A 26,343-nucleotide genomic window follows, 5' to 3' on the forward strand; every position below is an offset into this window, starting at 1 on the left:
GAATGTGGGGAGAAACCGGAGAGCCCGGAAGAAACCCACGCAAGCACGGGGAGAACATACAAACTCCGCACAGGAAGTCTGGAGCTGGATTTGAACCCACGCAGGAGGTTTCCAAGACGTGAACTGTGCCGCACACGTGCTAACCACCGATAAAAATGTATTTAAACAAATAAACAAATAACTATACGAATCAGATATATGTTTTTTTGAATATTTAATTAAAAAAAATCAAACAAATGAAAAATATAATAAAGATGATGGTGTAATAATAGTCTGTGGTTTGCAATAATCTGCCGTCTGTGCAGCCCTTTGAGACTCCTTGTGATTAAAGCCTATACAAATAAACATGACTTGACATGACTTGGTGTCAGCAATCTGGAAGACCACTGAGGTACATTTTAAATGAAGTGACTAGTAACTGTAACTAGTTACTGTCATTCCTTGATGCCCCCAACATTGGTCACAGGGTGGTAGCCTTGTCGTCTCCTGTCTCCACGTTTGGTGCCCTCTCCCAACCTTGGCGAATACGGGTTAGAGTTCGATCCACGCACGGCAGCAAGATCAATGCTTTGAGCACCAGAACTACCGAGGGCACTATCAGGCACAGCATGTAGCCTGGGGGGGTGTACCATTTGTAGGTGGAAGGCCGCAGGAATTTATTCCAGCCGTAGACGTAACCGTGCGCCGTGCAGATGAACAGAGTTAGGTGGCCCAGTTTGGACTGGAAAAAGACAACAAAAAATGGCATAAGATTATAACAGTCCAAACTAGGACATTTGAAGCCTGCTGACCATCGGTGTCCCAACAACATATACAGTGGTACCTTTTCATTCAATCTGAATTCGTATCCAAGATCGTGCTTCATTCACACCTTACAACATCTTTATTCATCATTAAAATGAGGACTTTCAAGGATGTTTTTAATTTGTCAACTCGTGAATATTTTACTGCTTAGTAGTTGCTAGTAAATTCGACATTACTGACGCCACCGTCTGGCTGAAATCATCGTTGCAGCTCTTTCCGTTGCATGTGCAAGTATCTAATATTTTGTTAATGCGCTCGAATAAACTTTCTTTTTCATTTTTGGGGGGAATTTGGGGTGGGATTTGGACTGTATTTGAAACAGTCCTTTTCTTACTTTCACCATTTTCACCCTGGAATTCAAGAAAATCACGCGCATGATATCCGCTTCAAACCCCCTGCCTCCTTCCCTTCTGTATAATGCGCTTCGTGGCCAGAACAGAGTTGAAAATAGTAAGATAAAAGCAGACGGGCGCAGTAAAAACAAATATAAATGCTTTTTAAACTAAGTCGGACATTGTTAACACATAACACAGAAAATATTTAATTTTAAACACTTCAAAGTACGCACTCCTCCTTTATTACTGAAAAACTACGGTAAGCTGAAAGTATTACGTTTCCGTTCTTTTCCATGTCCCGGCCTCTCGAGATGTAGCTGTAGGTAGCTCCCTTGCTAACTTGCTAATTAAATGTTAATGAAGGTGCCCAAATTATCATTTAAACCAAAGGAATATTTTTTCTACAGTCTTAGAAGTTACCACTGTTACTGAAACGGGAAAAATACACACAAACATTTGTACAAACAACTTATTAGGTAGAGCAAAAACGGCTCATCGGATGCGTTTTCATCGATGGATAAAACGAGTCTCCTGCTGAGTTCATGAATAGAAATTGTCACATTAAGTTTAACGGTGTGAGCGTTTTCTTCGGGTTTCTTTGTTTTTCCACAGCTGTTACGGAATAATTGTTTTTGGTGCCCTGGTGTCCTCTTGTTGTTATCTTAGTACACTTCCTCACACGACTAAATGGAGAATTTTACTTGTTAAAATGTTAAAATGTTAAATTTCTTATCATGCAAAATGTAAGGACACGGTGTTTGCGCACAATCTGTAGATATTTCTTTGGTATATTCTGATTGCTTTTCGAGATAATGTATTTTGTTTGTCATCCTTAAATAACAGGCCTGTTATCTGACTGACAACCACTATCGTTCAGAATATCACTAACCCACCACAATCGTAGGTTATTGTGCTAACATCAGAGCGCAAATACAGGAAAATAAGATTGAGGAGGGAAAAGCCTGATACTTTTCTCCATCCCCCTTCTAAAAAGCAAGCCTTGCAGACCCATCCGATCAGTCTGCCTTCATTGCCCTATTGTTATGTAACGTAAATTCCGGACTATAAGCCGCTACTTTTTTTTCCCAAACTTTCAACCCTGCGGCTTATTCAGTGATGCGGCCAATTTATGTATTTTTTCTAACGGCCGCCAGCGGTGCTCGAGTACAAAAGGTAAGATTTAGACTGCAACTTCTTACTTTGTGTACAAATTAAATTAGCGTAGACATATCCTCATCATATAAATTGCAAAAAGAAAGGCTCATGAGGCAACTTCCAAGCTAAACGCAATCGAGCAGTCCGATACAGAAGGAAACAGAACTACCGCACGTAAACTTTACCTAGCAGGCGTGATGCTAGCGTATTTTGGAATAAGGGAGCGTGGGATGACGTCTATGTGATAAAGTCTCTTTCCCATACTGAAGGAATACGACTTTGATGACGTCAATTATAAGGAGGAAGATGAGGACGGTTTACCCTGCTTACTACAAGTACGGTAGGTTTTTTTAACAGAGCCGTTCACTGTGTTGCGAGCGTGTTGCTAGTAGCGTTTTGCTACCCTTTACAAGCACGGTTTGGGATGAAAGTTACAATATTATTATTAAAGCTTTGAAAACTCTCTCGGTGTGCCGTCTTTCTCTGTAAATATGTGTAACAATGTATAATATGTATTTGCAACTGTATTTTTTTGTAATGTATTTATTTTAGAAACTCATTCTGATATGTTTTGCACAAGCAAATGAGAAAGAATGGGGGGGGGCAAACGTGGGCTGACGGGAAGTGGAGTAAAGGTGAGACGTGTTTGTGGACGCGGCCGACAATAGTGGATATATATTTTTCCCACCCTTACCTTTGGAAATATACACTTGTTTCCTTGGATTACTTTAAACGGGCACCCGGACTCTGCAGGGCCTGCATTAAATCTTAAGTACCGGTATGATTTTCCATTCATATTGCCGGCTGTGTTTTTTGGGACTTTATCGGGTATGGGTTAATTTCGTTTTTGTATTGCGTTTTTTCAATGTGGGCGCATGCGGCTAACATACAGGTGCGGCTTGTGTATGTACAAGATCGGTTTTTCTCCCGAAATGTGGTGGGTGCTGCTTATAATCAGGTGCGCTCTATAGTCCGGAATTTACGGTATATTTGTCAGTCTTATGTTTTATTCTTTTTCAATTTACAGTAATGCCAGATGCTCCCCCCTGTATAGTTGGTGGAAGACACTTTTTCCAAAACAGTGCTTCTCAATTATTTTCTGTGACGCCCCCCTCGGAAGAAGAAATCCTCTCGTGCCAGGAAGACTGTCCCTTTATCTGAGTTAATTATTGAGGGTCTGCTCCACTTCATATCTACGCTTCATACTCAATGCTTATACTCCGGGCTACATGCACGGCGTGAAGGTTACATGTAAACAAAACACTGCCAATGAGAGCATCACTCCTCCATAGTGTACTGCAGTTGCAATTGCACTTGACGTTCCCTGACAGAGCCTTGCCCTAATATTTGAGAACCACTGCCCAAAGGAGACCAGTTAATTAGATCTAAAAATCAAAAATGCAAATGTTTCGAGTCCCCCGGCGCACAGAATATTTTTCAAAATATTCAAAACGTTGTTGGGAGACACACCACACAAACATTTTGTTTGGGAATACCTTTAAGCACAATTGAGAGTCACAAATCCGTTTGCGTCTCAGGCCTTCCCATGTTGACAAGCGATAATCTATGCAAATCGATCCCGGCCGTGTCGTCTCGTTCCCCCCTACTCAAAATGATCAATTATCTCGCCTGATATCTTTTCCCTTCGCTTCGTCGGCGAGCTCGACCTTTTCACACGCGGGTCACGGGAGAATCTGCACACGCGGGATTATACCTGCTATCATAATTCAGTTTTAATGAATAACTTAACATTTAAAATGCTGAGCTAAAAGCAAGCACTCATCCATTGCGAGCGTCGTTGTCCCGGAGTTACTTAACTAGTCACTTGGGAAGAAAATGCCCGTGACGCATTTCTTTTACAGCACTTTAATCTCTCTGATAAAAAAAACTTGGAAATAATTAGGCTTTATCATGAAAAAGCTCTAAAAGATTGTACTGATAGGAAGCACGGGGTGAGTACAATAGAGTTGAAGCATGCTTTAAAAAGTTTTTGCTTTCAGCAGACTCTGTACATATTGTTAGATTTTTAAAAGAGGTCACTGAGTACGTTGTCACCATAAGAGTTTTCCAGCGATATTAAATATATTATTTAATCATCACAGCATTACTTCAATAACATTACTAATTTATTCTGTCTATCTATCTATCTACATTGGTCATATCCGACGGCAAGACAAACACAAACAATAACAAAGAAAATAAAAGGGAAAAAATAGATAAAAAAACATTTTGGGACCATGGCCAACCCAAATGCCTAAACACCCAAACAAGTTAGGCACCTCGGCACCTAAGTTGGTCATTACTCATTTAGTTGTCATAAATGTACTTATGTTCATCCACACCTCTCCTGGACGTTAAATCCCACATCAGCACCGCTACTTCCTCCGGAAACTCAGGATAGCCAGAGCCCAGGTCTATATCATGCGCACCTCCTACAGAGGCACCATCGAGAGCATTCTGACCTTCGGCATCACCGTATGGCACGGAGTCTGCTTGAGCACACGGTGAAAGAGGCGGAAAAGAGCATCGGTGCCTCTCTCCGCTCCCTTCAGGACCTAAACACCTCTCACCTCACCAGCAAAGCTCTTTGCATTGCAAGAGACCCCACCCTCCCAGCTGGCAGATGCTTCAGTCTGCTGCCATTAGGCAGGAGACTGCAGAGCCTGCCGGCCAGGACCAGAGGACTTTGGGACAGCTATATCCACCAGGCTGACAGGATGCTGACCTCACTCCCTGCTCTGCCATCCTTCCTCACAGCCATTATCTCCCCGTTGCCCGCTCCACCTAGAGCCTGGGTCTCCCCTTTTCTAAATTTGTATCTTTTTAATTTTTATTTATTTCAACCAATGGACACACACACACTGCCTCCAGGAAACTACATCACTTTAACACTTTAGCACTTTAGGACCAAAATAAGCCAATCCTGCTCATTGCACAATCATGTACATTTGCACAACTCAGAACATTTTGTTTACAAGGTACCACTCTACACTTTATGACTAATGTGTGCAGAGTCTATTTTTGCGTCATACTGTTTCCATGTGTGTCTCAGTGTAATGTGTCCTAGTATAGTGTTTTTTTTTTTTTTTAAACACTGAGGGCTGAGAGTAATTCTCGGTTTATGCTGCAGAATTGACAATAAAGCTGACGCTGACTTGACTTTGACCGTCCCAGCAATGGTCTTCCTATGAGTCGGCCCTTGTCTTATCGTACAATCTTCAAAATACAGCTGTGACCAGTTTTAACAAAGGGCTCTCGAGTAAAATGTGAGTTATTTTTTGTTGTCTGTTGAAGTTTCATGTTCCATTTTGCAAATCCACACCCCTTTCCTATAAAAACTGTGGTCAACACATTTCGAGGCCTTTCTTGGGAGACGCGTCTCCATCGATTGGTCAGGAATAAATTCTGATATTGTCTTTATTTGAAATTTTATAATAACTGCATTGTTTCTCCCCAGCTCTATTTTTTTCAACAGAATATTTCAACACTTCCTATAAATTGGCATTACAATTTTTGGAAGCTGTGTTGTATTTGATAGGACTTTTCTAAAATTTACTAATAAACCATTTTAAGCTCCATCCATCCATCCATTATCTGCACCGCTGACGTCCAGCAGGGCCGGGAGCTTCTTAAATCCATCCCAGCTGTCCTCCCCAGTAGGCAGGGGAGACCCTGAACTGGTTGCCAGCCAGTCACAGGGCACACATAGACACACAACTCACTTGCTTATTCACACCTAGGGACAATTTGGACCAGCTAATTAACCTGAAATACATGTCTTTAGAAGTGCCCAGAGGAAACCCATGCAGACACGGGGAGAACATGCAAACTCAACACGGGGAGGCTGCAGTAGCTAGACTTGAACCCTGAACCTCCGCACCGTTGGGCTGCGCTAACTACCTAGTCGCCGTGCCGCCCACTTAAGCTACATATCGTTTTCAAATGACAAGGAAACATAATGTTTACAAAGGGGACGTTCTTTTTTTGAATCAAATGCAAAGTATAGTCCTACAATGTATTTTTTCCTACCTTGGGTTAATTGCAAGACTAGAGCTGACTATTGTGTGTTCTATAGCGGTCAAATCACTTTTATTTGTCATATTTCGATGAAATATTGTCATGATTACTGATGTGAAGCACCTCTGCCCGCTCATTTGGCGCCAACCGCTGCGGGTTCTGATTGGCTCCCTGTCACTATTCAAACCCTGTTCTGTCAGTCCCCTTTTGTCAGTCCGTCTGCGAACCTAGGCAAGCCTTTTTCGACCCTGACTCCCACCTGTTTTTGCTCCCGTCCGTCCTCCGTCTTCGACCGGTTTTTGATCCTGACCAAGTCTACTCTCCTTTCCTGGCTTACAACTCGCTTCCGACCCCAACCATGTTTTTGCTCTCTTATTGACCCGTTTGTTGGAGCAACTTGCTTCCGACCCCGACCATGTTTTTGCTCTCCTATTGACCCGTTTGTTGGAGCAACTTGCTTCCCGCGCCTAGCGAGCTCTGGATCGTGGGCGCAGACCTTTCTCTTTCTTTTAAAAAAACTTGTGAGAAACGTAAAGCAATTGTGTCCTGTTTCCGTTCTGGTCCTGACAAATATAATGACATCAACTACAGATGTCTGTGCCGAATTTCTGTGCCGAATTTCTGTGCCTAAGCTTTGTCACCTCTTCCACTATTTAGACCTGATTTTGTGGAGTCTAGTATCTAGAGTGCTCTTTTTGGTAAATGTGTCATGTGGACGGCAGTGGTACTTCCTGGAAGAGCTAGTAGATGAAGCTTTTTTGCAGCGAAAATAGGGCCAATTGTGTTCTTCTTTTATAAAGGAATAATAGGCTAAAGTTGCTGCTATTTCAGTTTTCATTAGTTGTTTGGCACTTCATTATATGTTGATGATGCACAAGCAGGCAGCGGCTGGCGCAATCATCCGTTCCTATTTTTGCAGTAGCATTAAACACGTGAACATCTCACGAGCAAAAACAACAAGAAGGTGCTCCATTTGTCTTTTTCCTGCAAATGAGAAAAAAAAAGAAAGAAAAGCGATGCGCGCACGGACCTGAATAAAGCTGAATTCCCTCCAGCTGAGCGAGCCTCCAACTGAGGGCAGCGATGTCAGCCCGAGCAGGACATAAAGAAAGAAGCCCAGGATGCCCAGGACGAAGAACGAGTCAGTTCCCCACGCTTCTGTGTCGTTAAAGTCGAATGGAGTGGTTTTGTTCTTCTTCATCTAAGGGCAGCAAGAGACGGAGAAGAGCTTTAACTCGTTTCTGCTAACTGACAGTGTTGGCCGCGTTACTGGAAAAAAGGAGTGACAGTTACTAGTTACTTCATTTGAAAAGTAATTGTGTTACCCTGCAGACTATTGATCAGGGTTGGGTAGGGTTACTTTAACTTGATTACTTTCAATTACTTTTGGATTACTACAATACCAAATATGCTAATAAAAGACAAAATAAACTAAATATGAATAAAATGATGACTCGCAACACGTGGTAAGCTTTCTCTCCTGGCTTTGATCTCTTTGATCTCCGGCAAAACTAACATAAAATGCGACAGAAACAAAATGAAAATAAATCCAAACAGCTTGCCAACATCATTTTTGCCTTTCCATGTATTCCGTTACTCCCCAAGCCTGCACAAAATGTACTCATTTTATTCATATTTAGTTTCTTTTGTCTTTTATTAGCATATTTGGTACTGGAGTAATCCAAAAGTAATTGAAAGTAATCAAGTTAAAGTAACCCTACCCAACCCTGCTATTGATACACACAGGTAGCATGTTACTCTTAAAGAAACCTTAGTTGCAAATGATCAAATTTTACCAGGGGTGTCAAACAGTAACCGGGACACAATCTGAATTAGAGCGCAAATGGCAAGGCGAGATTGGTCTAACAAAAAACATCCCAAAAATGAATAAAAAAAATATTTCTTTTTTCTGGTACTAAAATTGTTATGTAGCAATTTGAAATAATTAGGAAATGTATGACATGCAGGGGAAACGTGTGAGTTAACAGGTATGACTTTTGTCTTCAAACCACTTGAGTATTTCCTTCTCCATTCCAGCACTCTTTTAACGTAAATTCTGTGCTCATGTTTGTCCATTAATTATGCTTTTCCTGTATAAGCCACCCCCGTCCCATTCATTTCTGGTGCCACAAAAATGTTCTTCCATTATCCGGGGTCAGTTCGCAGTGGCAGCAGCCTCACCAGGGAGCCCCAGACCCCCCTACCCCCAGTCACTTCATCCAGCTCATCAGAGGGAGGCGTCCAGGAGGCATCCTTATCAGATGCCGGCGCCACCTCAAATAGCTCCTCTCAATGCGGAGGAGCAGTGGCTCTAGACCTTGTCCCTCCTGGATGACTGGGATTCTCACCGTAGCTTTAAGGGAGAGGACAACCACCCGGTGGAGGAAACTCATTTCAGCCGCTTGTAACTGGGATCGTATACTTTCGGTCATGATCCACAGTTCATGAACATAGGTGAGGGTTGGAACTGTTTAATTATTTAAATAGGTCACTGAGTATGTTGTCACCATAACATGAGTTTTCCAGCTATATGAAGTTTATTATTCAATAATCACAGTATTACTTCAACAATAACATTCCTATATAAGTAATATATGTTCATCCATATATTTGAGTAAAGTATTCACTTGCTGTATCCTTTCGTATCAGTACTTTCCCAGCAATGGTTATCCACCCTTATCATACAACCTTCAAAATCTAGCTGTTTGCAGTTTTAGCAAAAGTCTCTTGTCCATTGAGATATTTTATGTTGCCTTGTAATGCAAGATCCGAGAGGTGCCTGTTAAAGTTTCAGGTTCCATTTTGCAAATGCGCACCGCTTTCTTTTCCGATAAAAACTGGTCAACAATCTTCCAAGCCCTTTTGACTTCTTAGCCCGGACCAGAGTACTCTGTTTAATCTTCATTATCTTCTCTCTAGCTCTATTTTTTCAGAGTCAGTCTGGTCTTGGAAAAGAACACACGGCGAGACATTGGAAATGTCCTTTCGCCTTCAGAATGTAGATTGACCAGTAAATCGAGAGCTTTGACTTTCGGATCAGCTCCCTCTTCACCATGACAGACCGGTACAGGGTCCCCATGACGGCAGACGCTGCATTGATCTGTCTGCCGATCTTCATCCTACCCTCACTCTTGAACAAGACCCCGAGCAACTTGAACTCCTCCACTTGGGGCAGGATCTCATCAGCGCCGCCCAATTTGAAGAAAGTCTGAGACTTTTACGTGCACCTTATGGTCGTGAAAATACTGTATTGAAATCCAGGATGGCATTTCTTTGTAACATGTTAATCCCGACACTGTAAACTAGCCACTGAAACTAAACCACTGAAACACGCCATACCTCGTCCACCACGCGGGAGATGAGTTTGTGTCGGACCGAGTAACGGATGGGAATAATGAGTGTGTAAATGGCGTGCAGGAAAGCAAGGGCCAAAGCAACCAGGCCCATTTGTTTGCGACACAGCATCCAGCGGTCCAGCCAGTTGGGGAATCTCCTGCATGGCAAGAAAGAGAAGAGTCTTGTGACAAGGAACAGGGGGGCTTCTTCAAAATGAGCCGATTATAGACATCCTACTTGTATTTGGTTCCTCTGTAGAGCTGAAAAACAGCAGCGATGACGCCGGGCAGGTAACACAGAGACAGCATCACAAGCGACACGATAGGAAAAACCTGAAAGAGCAGCACATCCATATCTGTGGTATGAACATTTTTAAAGGGACACTGTGTAATCTTTAACCATTAGATGTTTCTGTATTGAGTAGTGCAGGGGTCTTCAACGTCTTCAGTCTGGGCACTACTTGTTGTTACTAATTAGCAAAAAGTGCATCTAGTTTGATATTTATTTATAATGTAACAACTTATCACGGTATTACTATTACTATGCTATAAGAAGAGTCAAATAGACTCAGTCAACAACTAATTATTTTACTTGAAAATCACAACGACACAGCTATTCTCAGACATTTTTTCTCAAAGTCACCAGACCATCCCATATTTTCTCATTTTTTTAGGAAACAGTGATTATTTTTTGCGGTAAAATCAGAAAATGTAGACATAAAACAAGTCAAGTTATCTTGTCCAGCAAGTTTTGCATATATTTTTCTGATCTTGGTACAAAATATCTTAAAAAATGTGCAAAATCATCTTTATTAGGTTTAAGCTTATTTGTTTTTTCAAGAAACAAGATAAAATATCTTAAAACTAGAAAATATATTCTAATATATATAAACATATATATATATATATATATATATATATATATATATATATATATATATATATATATATATATATATATATATATATATATATATATATATATATATATATATATATATATATATATATATATATATATATATATATATATGTGCATTTGTATGATATTATCCTCAAAAGTACCTTAACAACAATTGGTTCTCTCTTGGGGCCTGCCATCTATTAATCAAGATAGCCTTTGTTTTGGTTCAGGGATGAGTTTACAATTGTATCCTCTTGGGGCCTGCTAACTATCAATCAAGTTGGCCTTCACTTTAGTGCCGGGAAGCCCGCTCAAGAGCTTGCCTCCCTTCCTACGGTCCTTTCTTCTTACAGGGACGCATTGTATTACAACGTTTCACTATCTTTACTGTTCATTTATTATACTCACACGCCATATAGCGACCAATATTTTACACTGCATTTAAACATGTGGTTCCTGTCTGGACCAATGAGATTTGTTTCCTGTGTTCGTGTAATCTTGTTTATACCAATCAGATGTGTTGTTTCATTTTTGTTTTTTCCAGTACATGAGCCTCTAGCCTTAGACAGAGCGTTTTTCCTTCCTGAGCCGATTCTGGAAACACGTGCCTCCGATGGAAGGGCTATCAAAAACCTGAATATCTGACTCAGAATGTGTTCTTTTCTTCATCCTAATACAATCTCAAGTTTGAACCTTGAAAAACAGTGTGTATTATTTGACCACTCTATGTCACTGTATTGTGTAATGACACGAAAAGTGTTAAAAAGGAAGAACACAAACTCCGGAGAATCAAAATTACTAAACCTCACCAATTTTCTCTTCATTTTTTTACCCAGCCTTTCCAGTAAAATCTTAAAACAAGAAAAAAATTGCTTTCAATGAGCAAACTTTTCTGCCACGTTCAGCAAAAAAAAAAAAGAAAAAAAGAAAAAAGATTCTTTTTAAGTATATTTTTTCCAGTTTTAGTATATTTTATTACGTTTCTCTGGTAAAATAAGAAAATGTATACCATATTTCCCGGATTATAAGGCGCACCTAAAAAAGTATTGCCAGATATTTGCAGGTAAATGGTAAATGCATTTATATACCGATTTTCAAGTCACTGAAGAACTCCCAAGCGCTTTACAATGCACTTCACACTTACCCATTCACACACACTCACACACTGATAGCATCGTCAGCCATGCAAAGCATCTTCCTGCTTATCAGGGGCATTAGGGTTTCAGTGTCTTGCCCAAGGATACTTCGACATATAACATGGAGGAGCCGGGACTCGAACCTGCTACCTCTTGATCCCAAGATGAGCGCTTTACCTCCTAAACTACTTTTCTAAAATTCAGTGTACCTTATAGACCGGAAAATATGGTAAATACAATTGGAAATGCATAATTAAAGTTAAATATTGCTTAATACGCAAACCACTTATAAATGATTAGATTTTGTTCTGAAACAATAACTCATATAAGGCTCATGTTATGTAAAATAAATGCACATTTTTTAAATGCACGTTTGTGTGATAGTTCATTTACTCTTTGTCATATCTGGCGCAGTTGCCATGGCGCCAAGTTGGCCCCGCCCATGGACACCGGCTGACTCGCATTGACTGATTGCTTCTAGACAGTATTTAAACGCGTTCCTTTGAAGGGTGCGTTGCTGGATCGTTTGATATGCTTGTTAAATTTTGTGAACCTTCTGTGAGATTTCTGCAAGTTCTGTTGCACTCTGAAAAAGCCTAGTCTGTGAATCTGCCCGTATTTGATCCTGTTTTGTTTTTGGTCTGATCCATTTATTTTTGGACATTCTTTTCTTTTGAGTGGATTTCTAATCCACTCCTGCGACCATCGATTCCCGGATCGATTGTGCGCCCTCCTCCTCTTCCCCCAATAAATTGTGAGTACGTCTACTCGAATGGGTCCTAATTTCCTGTTCCCCGCTCTGCTACGTGACACTCTTGCTCGTTATTTAAATTCATATTTTCTTTTTAATGAATTGAATATTCTTCTTTTACAACTAGAAGGTGCTAAATAATACACCCTGTCCCTTTGAAACTAGGGATGAGCGAATACCGCTACCCGCCTCGCTTTTATTTAATGTTGGGATCGAAAGGTATTTAACATAAAACATCAGCTATTTTTGACCAAAGGGACTTTTCTCTGCAAGTGGCATTGGTGCAAGGTACCAGTACCTACAACTGCTCAAAACTTGAATATTGATGTTGATATTTATCTGGGAAATGTGGTATCAAACATCTTACATAACATATGCAAATTGTATAGTTTGAACTTTATCTTTCAATCCTATAATACAATAAAAACATAAACTACAATATAGATTAGCAGATTTCTTTCCTACAAAATCCATGTTTATATGAGTGTACATGTACTTTTGCTTATTATATAAATCAATATTTTCCTTTTTAACCAATTACCGTATTTTCCGCACTATAAGGCGCACCGGGTTATAGGGCGCACCCCGAAAAAATAGTTTTTGGTCTTATTTTTGACATACATAAGACGCACAGGATTATAAGGCGCTACAATGGGAACATCGAAAAAACAGTCAGATAGTTCAGTCAAACTGATTACCCCCTTAACATTCCCAAAGCTTGCAAAGACGCAAATACGTGTCGAGAACACGTGCGGATGCGGTGTCTGTACGATGTCACTCAAATGCATCGTTCCATCATTCGGAAGGTTAAAGTCTTGGGATTCAAGAAATGCCAACCATTCCTTAGTTACTATTTTCTTTTTCGCTCGCAACTTTACCGTGCATATAGATAGATAGATAGATAGATAGATAGATAGATAGATACTTTATTCATCCCCGAAGGGAAATTCACTTTTCCAGCAGCATCCCTAAGCTGAGAACAATCGAAAATAACTGAGAACAATCGAAAAATAACACGGGAGCTGCTGGAGTGGCTGCCATTCGTGACGGCGCCGGAGAAACGATTCAATTTGAATCATGTACAAACAAACAAACAATTGAATCATGTACAAGAAACGATTCAATCTGAATCATGTACAAACAAACAAACAATTGAATCATGTACAACAAACAAACAAAATGACAATAAACACTTGGAATTGAGTTTAATTTAAAAATAGACACTCCATTCCATCCATTATCTGCACCGCTTATCACAGAAACATCGAGTTCAGTCTGAAACAAGATACAGGGATAATATATATAGCCGGAGTAGCTCACCGAAGTCGTTGTGTTCATAATAATGTGCGGCCGTGGTCCTCTTATATCCGTTTAGTAAATTAAGTTTAGTAAATTCAGGAGAATAAAATATTGACAAATACAAAATAGTAAAAAAATGCTTTCTGTATGCAGTCTGCCACGTGCTATACGCATTCATCTTTTTCGGCCAATTGCAGGCTTTGTTTTGCCTTTAAGCCAATGCCAGCCTGTAAATGATAAAAAGGATCCGCCCCTTGACCTCCGAATAACTTTAGCCAATAGTGATCGATTCAACTGATGAGTGACACGTCTTTTTTGGCCAATTGCAGGCTTTGTTTTGCCGTTCAAGCCAATGCCAGCCTGTAAATGATAAAAAGGATCCTCCCCTTGACCTCCGAATAATTTTAGCCAATAGTGATCCATTCAAATGATGATTGACACATTGGTTAGCCAATGAAACGCCAGTAAATAAATCCCAGCATACACCGCGGACTACTTGGCGTTCGGGGGAAAATCTAGTCGGCGACTGTAAGTTAGTTGCAAGACTTTGCGAATTAATATTGATCCATAAATAAGGCGCACTGTATTATAAGGCGCATGGTCAGCTTTTGAAAAAAAATAAAGGCTTTTAGGTGCGCCTTAGAGTGCGGAAAATACGGTAAGTGTATTTTTTAACAACCAGAAAGTACTGAATAATACACCCCGTTACTTTAAGGAATCGTGAAATTTTTATTCCTTGTCGTTTTTAACGGTTTATTTTCATTTCCTACACAGTTGTTGATTGTAAAGAGTGCCGTCTGGATAAAGTTTATCTATTTACTATACTGATTTTAAACTCTGAAAGGCTGTGATAAACCATAATCCCATTAGACACGCTGCGCTTGTATTTAAACATGGTCGGAACATGTTTAACTTTAAAAATGAAATTTTGCACAGCAATGGCATTTAAAACGGGGCCAGTACTTTACAAAAATGTTCTGAAATGATAAAGAATCAACAACCATTGAGTAAACAAAGAAAGTTAGCTTTACCAGAAGACATTTTGGTGAACAATAATTAGCTAAGGTGTGTGTTACTGTTTTTATATACGTTTCTCCAACACAAGGTTTGTCAAATTGTCACCTTGTTAGCGAGGGACACCATGATCCTGTAGGAGATGTCCTTCCCCTGCTCCACGTAAGCGTAGATGACATCTCGGATGAGCAGATAGAAGAAGAAAAAGGCGATGAGGCCAACAGCGATTTGGAGAGGTAGCCTCCACTCAGGGAACAGCCGCAGGGGGAAGTCCTCCAGCTCTTGGGCAGCCGACAGGGACCCACGGTCCAAAACCGTCAGGCCCATCTTGATAGCCACTCCGGCCACAGTCTGCTTGGCCTCGGCGCTGTCGCCGCACAATAACACCTAGATGGAAATTAAGCTTTGAAAATATTGTTACGTTAAAATAAAAACAACCTACATTTTATTCATCATTCGATTGGCAGAGCTAGAAAACAATACATAAAGGTAATGTATTTATATGCAACAAGATTAGACAGAGCACTCTTGTCATGAAATTAATGTTGTGTAGCCCACCAGTAACGTTGAACGCTATATAAAATAAATTAGTATAAAAAACCCAACAACAATATTTCACCAGAAGATGGCAGCGGCCCTTTGGCCCCCTTGCTCTTGGCTTTCTGTGAGAATTTTAGCTCACTCCAATTCCAACATGATGACTGTAAATTAAAAAAAGGAAAGTTGACTGTGAGTGCTGCTGCTTCCAGGACAAGTGGAAACTGGAGAATTGTTTTTGCGTCCGCCTAATTTGCCCAGAGACTGTGGCTGTTTTCAAAGATTATAATATCAAGAGGCAATGCCATAAAAACATGTGGTCTACAAAAAAATAACTGGAAATCAAAGCTGTGAAAAGGTGAAGAAACTGGAAGCTGTTTTGACAGCACAGCATCTCTTTTTCACAACGCCCTATATGTCAAATAATAAAGAAAAAAATAATCTAAAAGACTGTAGGGATAAATAGGGAAAAATATTTACAAAGTAGTGCTTAGAGACTGGCCCAAGATAAAGCAATAGTGCAAGGACTTCTTTTTTAACTCATTCCAGGCCATACCATATAAATATATTTTCTGAAGCATTGACCCTGAGTGGCAAAACGTAAGTAGTGTTCTTGTTTTGTTTGAAAACACATATATTAAAGGGTCTGATCATCTGGAAATGATCTTAATATAAAAAAATCACCATTAGATGGCAGAACAGGCTTTGATCGGATCTTTGTCCACACGTCAAAGAAGCCCACTTCCTATATCTGGCGAATAAGTGTGTGTAGGCCTAGTGAAGAAGTGTGGTGAGATTCACAAGACATGGAAAAATAGCAATAGGCAGTTTACTCTTTGAAGAGCTTATTCCTTAAAAAAAAGACAAAATCTCATTGATATGGTCTGGTCAGAGAGGGTGACGTTTTGTGCGCATCGGCAGGACTGCGATCGTTTTGGTGAACGGTATTGTGTGATAAATTCACGGAAAACCTCGAGGACTAAACATTGTTCAGTGTTCTTGTAATAAAATGTTATTGCCCTTGTGTCTATGGAAAGCATTGTTTAAATATTGGAGGCAACACAAAAAAAAGGTTCTGCTTGAAATGCATTTTCTCAGACGTTTTCTTGGAAAGGAATATTTTCTAGTTTTAAGATATTTTATCTAGTTTTCTAGTTAAGTCCCATTTATTTGTGACGCCCTTAATCACAAGATGTCTCAAAGGACTGCACAGGGTTACAATTACACCATGCCCTGATCTTAAACCAACATGTGAGCAAGGAAAAACTCAAAACCTCGGCATGAGCAAAATGAGAAATCTTGAGAAGGATTCTCAAGGGTAGTAATCCCCCTTCCAGGATGACCAGGGTGCTATAGATTTAGCATTGGGTAACAGTACACAAAACATAGTGAACGTCAATAAAAGAGAACAATAGGTAATATGTTGAAAATGTATCCAAAACAGCACTGATGCCTCAAGCCTGTAAAACAGTCCAAAAAGAAACTTAGCAATGTTCATCCGTTTACTAATCTATGTTTACTAAACAATGGTAAAAGCTTGGAAACACACTTTTTAAATGACAGATAAGAGCTTTGGTGTGCACTATGCCTATATACTGCAGCTACAGAACTAAATTTTCTGAAGGCCTTCAAAGATGAGTCAAAATAGGTGGCACCGGCTTTCCCAATTTGAGAAAAATGTCTGCCATTGAATGAGTTAAAGTATAGTGCAATGTAATAGTTAGTAATGGACAAGATAATAGACAGAAATAAATAAAAAATATTTTAAAAAGTACACTGTGGTTTGGTTTAAGGTATTAGATGATTTAGACTGACTAGACATTTTAAATTTGGTTAATATTAGTCTACTAACCCGGTTTTCCATCTAATCCAGATTAATGACTAATCTACATCTAATCTAGTTTTGGTTTATGGACTAGTCGCACACCAGTAGGACTTTAGAATCAACCTATGTCAGGACCAGAACAGAGACAGGACCCACTTGCGTGACGTTTCTCACAAGTTTTATTAGAAGAAAGGGAAAGGGTTACGCCCACGATCCGGTAATTGCTGGGCGTGGGAAGCCGGTCGCTCTGAACGCGAAAGTAGGACTTCCATGGCGAGCGATGGCGGTGTCAGGAACGGAAAAAGCAGGTCGAAAGCCAGGAGAGGAGAGTAGACATGGTCAGGATTGAAAAACGGGTCGAAGCCGGGAAACAGATGGGAGCAAAACCAGGTGGGAGTCAGGGTCAAAAAAGCTTGCCTAGAGTAGACTGAGGTTCGCAGACGGACTGACAACAGGTGACAGATAGACGTGGTTTTAAATAGAGACAAGGAGCCAATCAGAGTCCGAGGCAGTTGGCGCCAAATGAGCGGGCACAGGTGCTTCACATCAGTAATCAAGACAACCTAATTCTGTTTTGAATCAGAATTTAAAATCAAGTCGCTGTGCTTCACCCTGCTGACTATACGTCACTGCCTATTGTGTTTTCAAAAATAATATTGATTTTGAATCCTGCGCAGGAAGACTATTTTGCCAAGGGTTGCTCACAAAATATATATTTTGTGTCATATTTTGAAGCTAGCAAGAAAACTATTTAATGTGTAAAGCACGTGACATGCACATTAAGCCTGTGCACCGTCGTTTTCCAATCCCTTTGCCACATCCTGTCGAATTGGAGTTTATTGTCAAAATTGGTATGCCAAGATAAGCCGTGTAAATATGTGTGTTTGCGTGTCTGAGGGGTTGTGAGGATGAAGCCTGACAGGCAAGTCAACTGAGTAGTTTTTCCCTCAGGTGGACCGGGCAGCAGGCTATGTCTCTTCACATTACAAGAGAATATAAGCAGGGGACCAGTGTTCAGCGCGTTACTTTAACAAAGTAAGTACTCACTACTTCTTCCAAAAAGTAACTGAGTTAGTAGTTGAGTTACTAAAAATATCACTCATCTCATCTCATTAGCTGCACCGCTTATCCTCAGTAGGGTCGCGGGGGTGCTGGAGCCCATCCCAGCAATCATCGGGCAGTGGGCAGGGGACACCCTGAACTGGTTGCCAGCCAATCGCAGGGCTACTAAAAATATAACATTTGTTAAACTATGTACTGTACGTTCCAGCAGTGCTTCAATGGCAGACACTCGTACACCATTTTTCATGACATGGAGTGAAATAACTAAAAGTTGACTATGCCATACAGATGAGAAGCAGTTATAAATAACTATGGTCATGCAACTTAATATTAGGATAGCTAAATCCTACCTTTTTTGGAAGTACAAAATAGTTTTGAGTTTGAACAGTCAACAGCAGACACTGCTACTTTTTTTGAACACACCCTTTCGAGCTATTTGCCCAATCACACACCCTTCGGAGCGTACCTATTATGAATGCTGGTTCTTGTTTGTTTTCTGAGAATCTACTGTACCTACTGGTAATTTGTTTGGCATAAATAAAAAACATCCTAAAACCTGAGATATTCTCATTAGTCACATTGCACTGCTATTCTTTTGAACAGCACTCTATATGAGGAATGCATCGCAAAAGACAATTTTATCAGGGTGTGTCTAGTGCAAAATATTCAGAGTTTGAAAGAAAATGGAGCACTGCAGCATCTTCAGGATATTTGCGGTTGAGCATGTACTTTTGTGTTGGTGTGTGTTAACGCCGCTTTGTGTGTTTTGTTGTGGACGTGAGGCAGATTCAGGTTTGGTCTCCGGAGGTTCGCACATATTTGTGGTTTCCTTTGTTGCTGGAAAGTAGAAGGTGCAATAAACAGAGGTCTTTCAATTCGCTAACACCCTAAAGTGTGTTAGCTTGTGTGTTTTAACATGTACCGGCCTCGCGTTCTCTTCCGTTGACACGAGAAACTGGAAAGAAATCGATAACATGCTGTGGCGTGGGCGATATCAATTAAGACGGGTGGGCGATACCTGCCATTTTCGTATCGTTTCAATCCAAGTACATACAGTGTAGTATCAATCGATACTGATTAACACTGATACTTGATTATTGAATTGATTATTGAAACCCACTGCCCATTGAAGTAAAACTATACTTTCAATCAACACAGCATACATACTTTAGGTGCTAATATTTCTATTACAACTGTTTTAGAAAAAAGCCAAGTGAGTGAAACAAAAAAAATGCAGCAATCTATGTATCGTATTTACCGGAGCCATATCCGCCCACGGGAGATGGCTAGAGTCAAGAACACATTCACATGCATTCTTGACTCTTTCTGGGAGATTCTCAGCCCCCTGTCTCAACCCAACCGATGTAGCGCAAGGGAGTCATTAGGTGACCCAACACCCTAATTCCAACCCCTAATCCCGATTAGGGAGGCAACAGGTCCCAATGTTGTAAGATTTAGCTATGACTCGGCCGAGGCTCAAACCAGGGACCTCCTAGTCTCGGGGCGGGCGCCTACCCCCAAGACCAAAGAGCTGGTATTTTAGCATGGTAACATAAATATTAGTTAAAATGCCAGTACTTTCCATTGCACAATATTTTAATAATAACGTCAGTGATGCAGTTAAAGTACTGTATCAATTGTCTCTCACTGGCTTTGTTGCCATAGTTATGACGGATTGAGAGTTTTTAGTTGAGGAACAGTAACATCTTTACATTTTTGGTTGCAGCTTGTTGGTCTCAGCAGGATGACATTTTTCCAGGGTTTTTTGTCAAATTGTGGTGTTGCCACAGTAGCAGATCACTTTACCACACAAATGACACCTGGCATAGTCCTTTTCGGTAGTTGGAAAAAAAAGTTCACACTGTGCTGCGCATCCTATTTGTTTCTGTCATTTTTGGCTTCTGAAAGGGAAGGTTGTGATAGATCTTCTGCCTGGCAGGCAGGATGCAGAAGCAGGCCAGGTAGGGAGAATTGCTAAAAGTATATCTTCCAGTCATACACTCAGGCCTAAATTCAGGGACTGGCTGAGACCGCTCGGTGAGAGAGAGGACACACTATCGACATAGAGAAGCAATAGTTTGAGTAAATTGATGGAGAAGTGAAGTATTGATCTCAGGACAATAGTAATGATTTTATCCAAGTACTTGCTCTGTATCGATCATAAATATATTTGGATTGTCCACCCCTATCAATTAGGCGGTTTCTTTCTTTTGCAGAGAGCTACAGAAGAATTTTGGGATTCATTAAAAAAAAACACGAAGAGAGTTTTCGTTATTAGGCTGTAACACGTTTGAGGGGGCTTAGTACTGATGAATAGAATTGACTTTTGCACTCCTTTTCCATTCAGCTTGCACCTTTTAGGTTTTTCCACACATCCCCAAGACCACTCTTCCCCCACTTTACCTGCTTCCCTACCAGGAGCCCATTCTGCAGAGCCCAAGCAGACAGCGTGTTAAGGCCTTTCACCACACTCGCTCCGGGGACCAGCCTGGAGAACACACAGCAAAGACTTCTGCTGACATTTTTCAACAACCCTCGAAAAAAAGGAGAGGAATAAATAAAATTGGAGTGGTGTGAATGCCACAAATCCATGTCACTATTTGATTTAAATCGGAAGTCAACAGGTTGTCATTAGGAATGCTGTGGTGGAGTTTCTCTCAAATTAGACTGCTGCCTTAAGATTGCTTTCGAAACATTTAACAATATATTACTGGATCAGCTGAAAAAATGGATTAGCTACCCGGAAAGCTGTCCTATCAAGGTTTTGATCAGGGGTGTCAAACGCATTTGAGCTCAGGGGCCAGTTAATAGAAAAAAAAAAACATTCTCACGTGGACGGATTCGTTGATTAAGGAGAAAGAAAGAAAGGAAGAGAAAGAAAGAATAAAATCAAAAGTAAAGAGTTATTTAAATGTGTTACCTCTGCAAGTAAACAGCATTGGATTCTGCATATATGCCTTTCTTCAAATTATTGCTAAGATCCACCAACACCTGCGAAAGAGAACAAAACTTTACATTTACATGTTAGCTAACCTTGAGGCTGGCTGCTATTGTGGCACGGAAAACATGTTTATTTATACCATTTAATTAGCATCTTTCCTTTCCAGAGTAGGGGATTGGCTTGCTTTAAACGGAAGTAAAAGACTAAAAACATGTAAATAAACGTGATCAGCTTTGATGCCAATTCCCAATTCTAGCCTTCAGTGAAGGTAAGCTTGTGTGTATGCCTCTCAAAGAGACAGTGTGTAATGTTTTAGCACCTTTTGTCATTGCATTGTTATGCAACGAATGATAAGTGCTACAAAGCAAAAGGAAGAATGCATACTCAAGAGACTCAAAGCAACCAAAAGCAATTTTTTATTGTCATTTTTGCCTAGCCTTTTGCAAAGAAAGAAAAAAAGGAAACAAAAAGTAAAACAAAAAAAAATAGAAATTAAAAGAAAATGGAAAAAAGCAAGAACAAAGGAAGGAGTAAAAAAAAGAATACTGATAATGAATAAATGTTAAAAAAACAAGCAAATGATACAGTATAAAAAAGAAAAATGGGGAAAAGGAAAGAATTAAAGTATATCAAAAAGTGAAAAGACAAAAGAAAAGGAAATAGAGGAAAAAAAAGGAAAAATGCAAGTAAAAGAAGAAAAAAGAAAACATCAAAAAATAAATAAGAAAAGAGAGTAAATGAAGAAAACAAAAAGAAAAAGAAAAAGAAAAAGAAAAAGGAAAAGGCAAGGCAAACAAAAACAAAGAAAACAAGTATACAGTTCTTTGTTTTTTGAGTACCTTTAACAGCACGGAGCCCATCCCAGCTATCTTTGGGCAGTGGAAAGGGGACATCCTGAACTGGTTGCCAGCCACTCACAGGGTACACAGAGACAGTCAACTCTCTCGCTCATTCACATCTAGGGACAATTTGGACCGGCCAATTCAACTGACATGCATGTTTTTGAAATGTAGGAGGAAACCGGAGTGCCCGGAGAAAACCCACGCAAGCACGGAGAGAACATGCAAACTCCACACAGGAAGGTTCTGTCTTATGACCTCAGAACTGTGCCACACACACTCTAACCACTGTGCCGCCGTGCTGCCCCACCAAATAATCATCAGACCTTGACCCAAGGGAGCATGAATTGATCAGGAAGACCCTAAAATCGAACAAAAATCTAAAGACTCAGCTAAAGGCCTGGAACAAGCATTTCAAATGTATAACGCAGTTTCAATAGGACAGTAAATTAAAAAAAATGAATCCTTTGCCACAATTTTATTGTTTAGCTGTCAGATAATTGTGTCATACCGCATATTGCCGCTACGTAACAACTCTCATGACTACAAGCAGAGTTAAGCCTGAACTGGAGCAACATTCATGACATTTATCACTGAGAACTGGCTCATCCTGATGCTAGCAGGCAGCTAGCATGCAGCTCACTATATTGCTTTTTGCTCAAAAAGGAGAAGCTCACCAATTTTGTTGTACTATTGTAATAATGACAAAAGAGACTATTCATTCATTCAGACTAGGTAATAGTGGACTCAAGCCATTGACCATTGTCGAAAATATTGCACCGTTTCTCGAACAAAATAAGCTCTAAAGAAAGCCCCGATTGTCCCTGAAAGCCTGACTGAAAATAGTGCACCATTGTTTGGTGATTGGAGGGCAAAAATAGGCTCTGAATGAAGGCAATGCGACCATCTGAGATGGCCTCAGGCGCGCTGAAACGCCTTGCCGGTGATGGTGTTCCATTAGCCAACTGAAATGAGTACCAGAGATTGCCTCAGTTGAACCCTAACCCCTTCACCACATGCTGTTTCTTGTTTGTATATCAGTGAACATTTGCTTTCAGCAACCCAGCACAGAATGTTTAACAACTGTCATGATTACTAATGCGAAGCACCTGTGCCCGCTCATTTGGCGCCAACTGCTTCGGACTCTGATTGTCTCCCTGTCACTTTGTAAACCCACGTCTATCTGTCACCTGTTGTCAGTCCTCCTGCAAACCTCAGTGTACTCTAGTGAAGGATTTTATACATTTGACTATGAAAGAATTTATATGATTGAATACAAGCTACATTTATTGAGTGCAATGAAGATTTTCACCGAGTAGGCTTAAGTTCAATGACAGGTCACGCTGATCCAAATGCGGAATGTTTTGTCTAGTTCTGTTTATAACAGGACTCTGACGCAGGACAGCAGGCATTGTTTGGAGAAGTTGTTTTGGTTGGTCCAGACATCGGGACGCTCTTCTCAGAGATGGTGGAGCCCACGTGGGGGCTTCCCCTGCCATGCCCATGGGAGGAGCCGGCACACCAGCTTGCGGAAAAACGTGGGCCGAGAAGAGAAGTGGGAGAACTAGAGAGAGGAGGCTTGACAGAGACTCGAGCGACACTAATTCGGCCATATTCGATGGAGTTCACTTAGTTAAATTGTTTCAGAAATTAAATCTGCCCCTGTGTGGGAATGACGGTCTCTTGTTCATCTTTGCCATCAAAAAACGAGCGCGCATTGTTAGGTGAATGTAGGTTGTGTTTGGTAAATGGAGTCAGATAACTAATACAAACAATTTGGTAAACGGTACATTTTAATATTTAATTCCTAACACTAACCTGACTCCCATCTGCTTTTGCTCCCGTCTGTTTCCCGGCTTGAACCCGTTTTTTGATCCTCACTACTCCTACTCTCCTCTCCTGGCTTTTGACTCGTTTCTGATCGCGACCACGTTTTTTGCTCTACTGCCCCGGCTAATGACCCGTATTTTCCCGTTCCCGACACCGCCATCGCTCGCCAAGTCCCACTTCCGCGTTCAGAGCGACCTGCTTACCGTGTCCAGCAATCACCGGATCTTGGGTGCAACCCTTTCCTTTCTTCTAATAAAACTGAGAGAAACGTTACGCAAGTGGGTCCTGACTCCGTTCTGGCCTTGACAACAACTGCAAAACTAGACCTTGCCATATTTTAAATGTCAATCACCATAATATTAAGGTCAACATACAGGTTTAAACCCAACCACTACCTGGGTTGCCCAGATGGTGTCATGTGACTATGAACGGTCAATATATCCTAAGAGGCACGTATCATTGATAGTATTTATGTAAAATGAGCTCAACAGATGCTAAATCAAATCAATCAATATTTTGTGCGAGGCGTCATTTCACACCACAGGCCATCAATTTACCTTTCCTTCCAAGTACGGTGTTAGTGTCTCCATGAACGCGTAATGTTCTCTGTGAACACAAATGAAGATGAGTCGAGCCGCCTTGGCCGCCGCTTCATGGCTCATCGCCTGCGTGGCACAAACATGTGCGTCAGTAAATCACGATTGACTCCCCGGCGTCCGTCGACAGCTATGCTCGACTCACCTGAGCTCCTTGCGGGAGTGGGCCGCAGCTGCGAGGCCTCCGGCTTCCGTACACCACCCTGAAGCCCGTCTGCAGCAGGCGCAGGCCCAGAGAGCGGCCTAGGTCGCCCGTCCCTAGGATGCACAGCGGTTCCTGTTCCCGCGGCGCGGTCATCGCTGCTCTTTTTTCTCTGAGAGGACCCAGCGTCACGCCATCCGTCGGGCTTTCTTCGGTTTTACGGCTCGTCGCAGTCATGTTAAAACCGTATCTGTTTGTTTGTGTTAAGTTCAGCGTTTTATAAACGGCACTTAAACTTGCCTCACCCAGTTTGAAGTGTGAACTGCAATAACATGTGACAAGAAAATTGTTTGCATCGGCTTGGTGATAAAGGTTGAAGCAGGTGAGGGTGTTTATTACGCCGCTAATAAACATCTAGCATCACGTGTGTCGGAGTGTGCGTCAGAGAGCGGATAATCTCACTCCAGCCTCTAGTCTATGTTGTGAAGTTGGATTTAAATGACTAATGTAGGAATCATTTTATTTGGCTGGACTTTGAACATCGTCATTAAATTGATAGGAAAGATGCACTGTAAAGTCATTCCAATGAGATTTAAAACAAGATTTGTATCAATAAAGTATTTAGAAGAGACACCAAGTCAAGTCATGTCAAGTCATGTTTATTTGTATAGCCTTTAATCACAAAGAGTCTCAAAGGGCTGCACAGAGCACAGATTATTGCAAACCACAGACTATTATTACACCATCATCTTTATTATATTTTCATCTTTATAGTATCACCATCACCTGATCTAAAACCTACATGAGAGCAAATAATACACAGATACACATATATTGTCAACATAAAATATAGGCTATTCATATTCTATAGAATAGAAGTGTGTTTTAAGCTTAGATTAAAATATTTCCACTGATGTTGCAGATGGAATCTCAGAGGGAAGAGCATTCCACAGCACCGGGGCCTGAATGGAGAAAGCTCTTGAACCTGCGGATTTCTTGTTGGCTCTTGGGATCACTAGTAGACCAGCATTTTCAGAGCGAAGGCTCCGGACCGGAACATAGGGGGAAATTAAAACTGAAAGATATTAGGGAGCAAGTCCATGTATGATTTTGTATAATACCAAAACAACCTTGAAATCACATTTTAAGCCAACAGGGAGCCAATGCACATTAGCTAAAATCGGGGTAATGTGACCAAACCTTCTTGTCATAGTTAAAAGCCTCACTGCAGCATTTTTTACCAGCTGACGGTTCTTGATTTTGGACTTTGGGAGACCGGGGAGTAGTGCATTACAGAAATCAAGACAGGAGGTTACAAACGCATGAATTATTATATCCGCATCCGACTGAGACAGCATAGGGCGAATATTAGCAATGTTGCGAAGATGGAAAAAAAGCTGTTCTAGTAATATTTTTAACGTGTGTTTGTACGGACAGATCGGGGTCAAATATGTCACTTACATTTTTGACCGAGTCACTCTGGCTGATGTTATATATGTCAATGTTCAGAGGAGTTTTTGAGAACAAGTCACGGCATTTTGATGGACCAATAACTAACATTTCGGTCTTTTCAGAGTTAAGGCGCAAGAAGTTGGGTGACATCCACTCTTTTTTCTCAGTGAGGCAGGCCTTCAAATTTCCACAGTTTAGTGTGGCAGATTCCTCCATCGGAAGATATAATTGAGTGTCATCTGCGTAGCAATGAAAACTGATATTATACTTGCGAATAATATCACCTAATGGAGGCATGTACATGCTGAAAAGAAGGGGGCCAAGTACTGAACCCTGCGGAACTCCACAGGTAACACTAAAGGGCTCAGA

The 26,343-nt window shown here is 40.8% G+C and overlaps 1 protein-coding gene across 1 annotated transcript; it reads right to left on the reverse strand.

The window, feature by feature from the left end:
- Positions 1–460: 460 nt before the first annotated feature.
- LOC148372650 (metalloreductase STEAP4-like) lies at positions 461–24,759 on the reverse strand. The gene is made up of 9 exons (XM_088328079.1): positions 24,526–24,759; positions 24,342–24,449; positions 21,095–21,165; positions 20,578–20,662; positions 14,859–15,137; positions 9,885–9,979; positions 9,651–9,804; positions 7,342–7,512; positions 461–721 (listed from the first exon to the last, which is right to left on the reverse strand). Exons 1-9 carry the CDS (start codon positions 24,757–24,759, stop codon positions 461–463), a joined length of 1,458 nt encoding a protein of 485 aa, XP_088184205.1.
- Between the last annotated feature and the right edge of the window lie 1,584 nt (positions 24,760–26,343).

Source organism: Urocampus carinirostris, chromosome 2, assembly GCF_059441175.1.
Source record: "Urocampus carinirostris isolate Australia breed hairy pipefish chromosome 2, RoL_Ucar_1.0, whole genome shotgun sequence".
Taxonomy (NCBI): Eukaryota; Metazoa; Chordata; class Actinopteri; order Syngnathiformes; family Syngnathidae; genus Urocampus; species Urocampus carinirostris.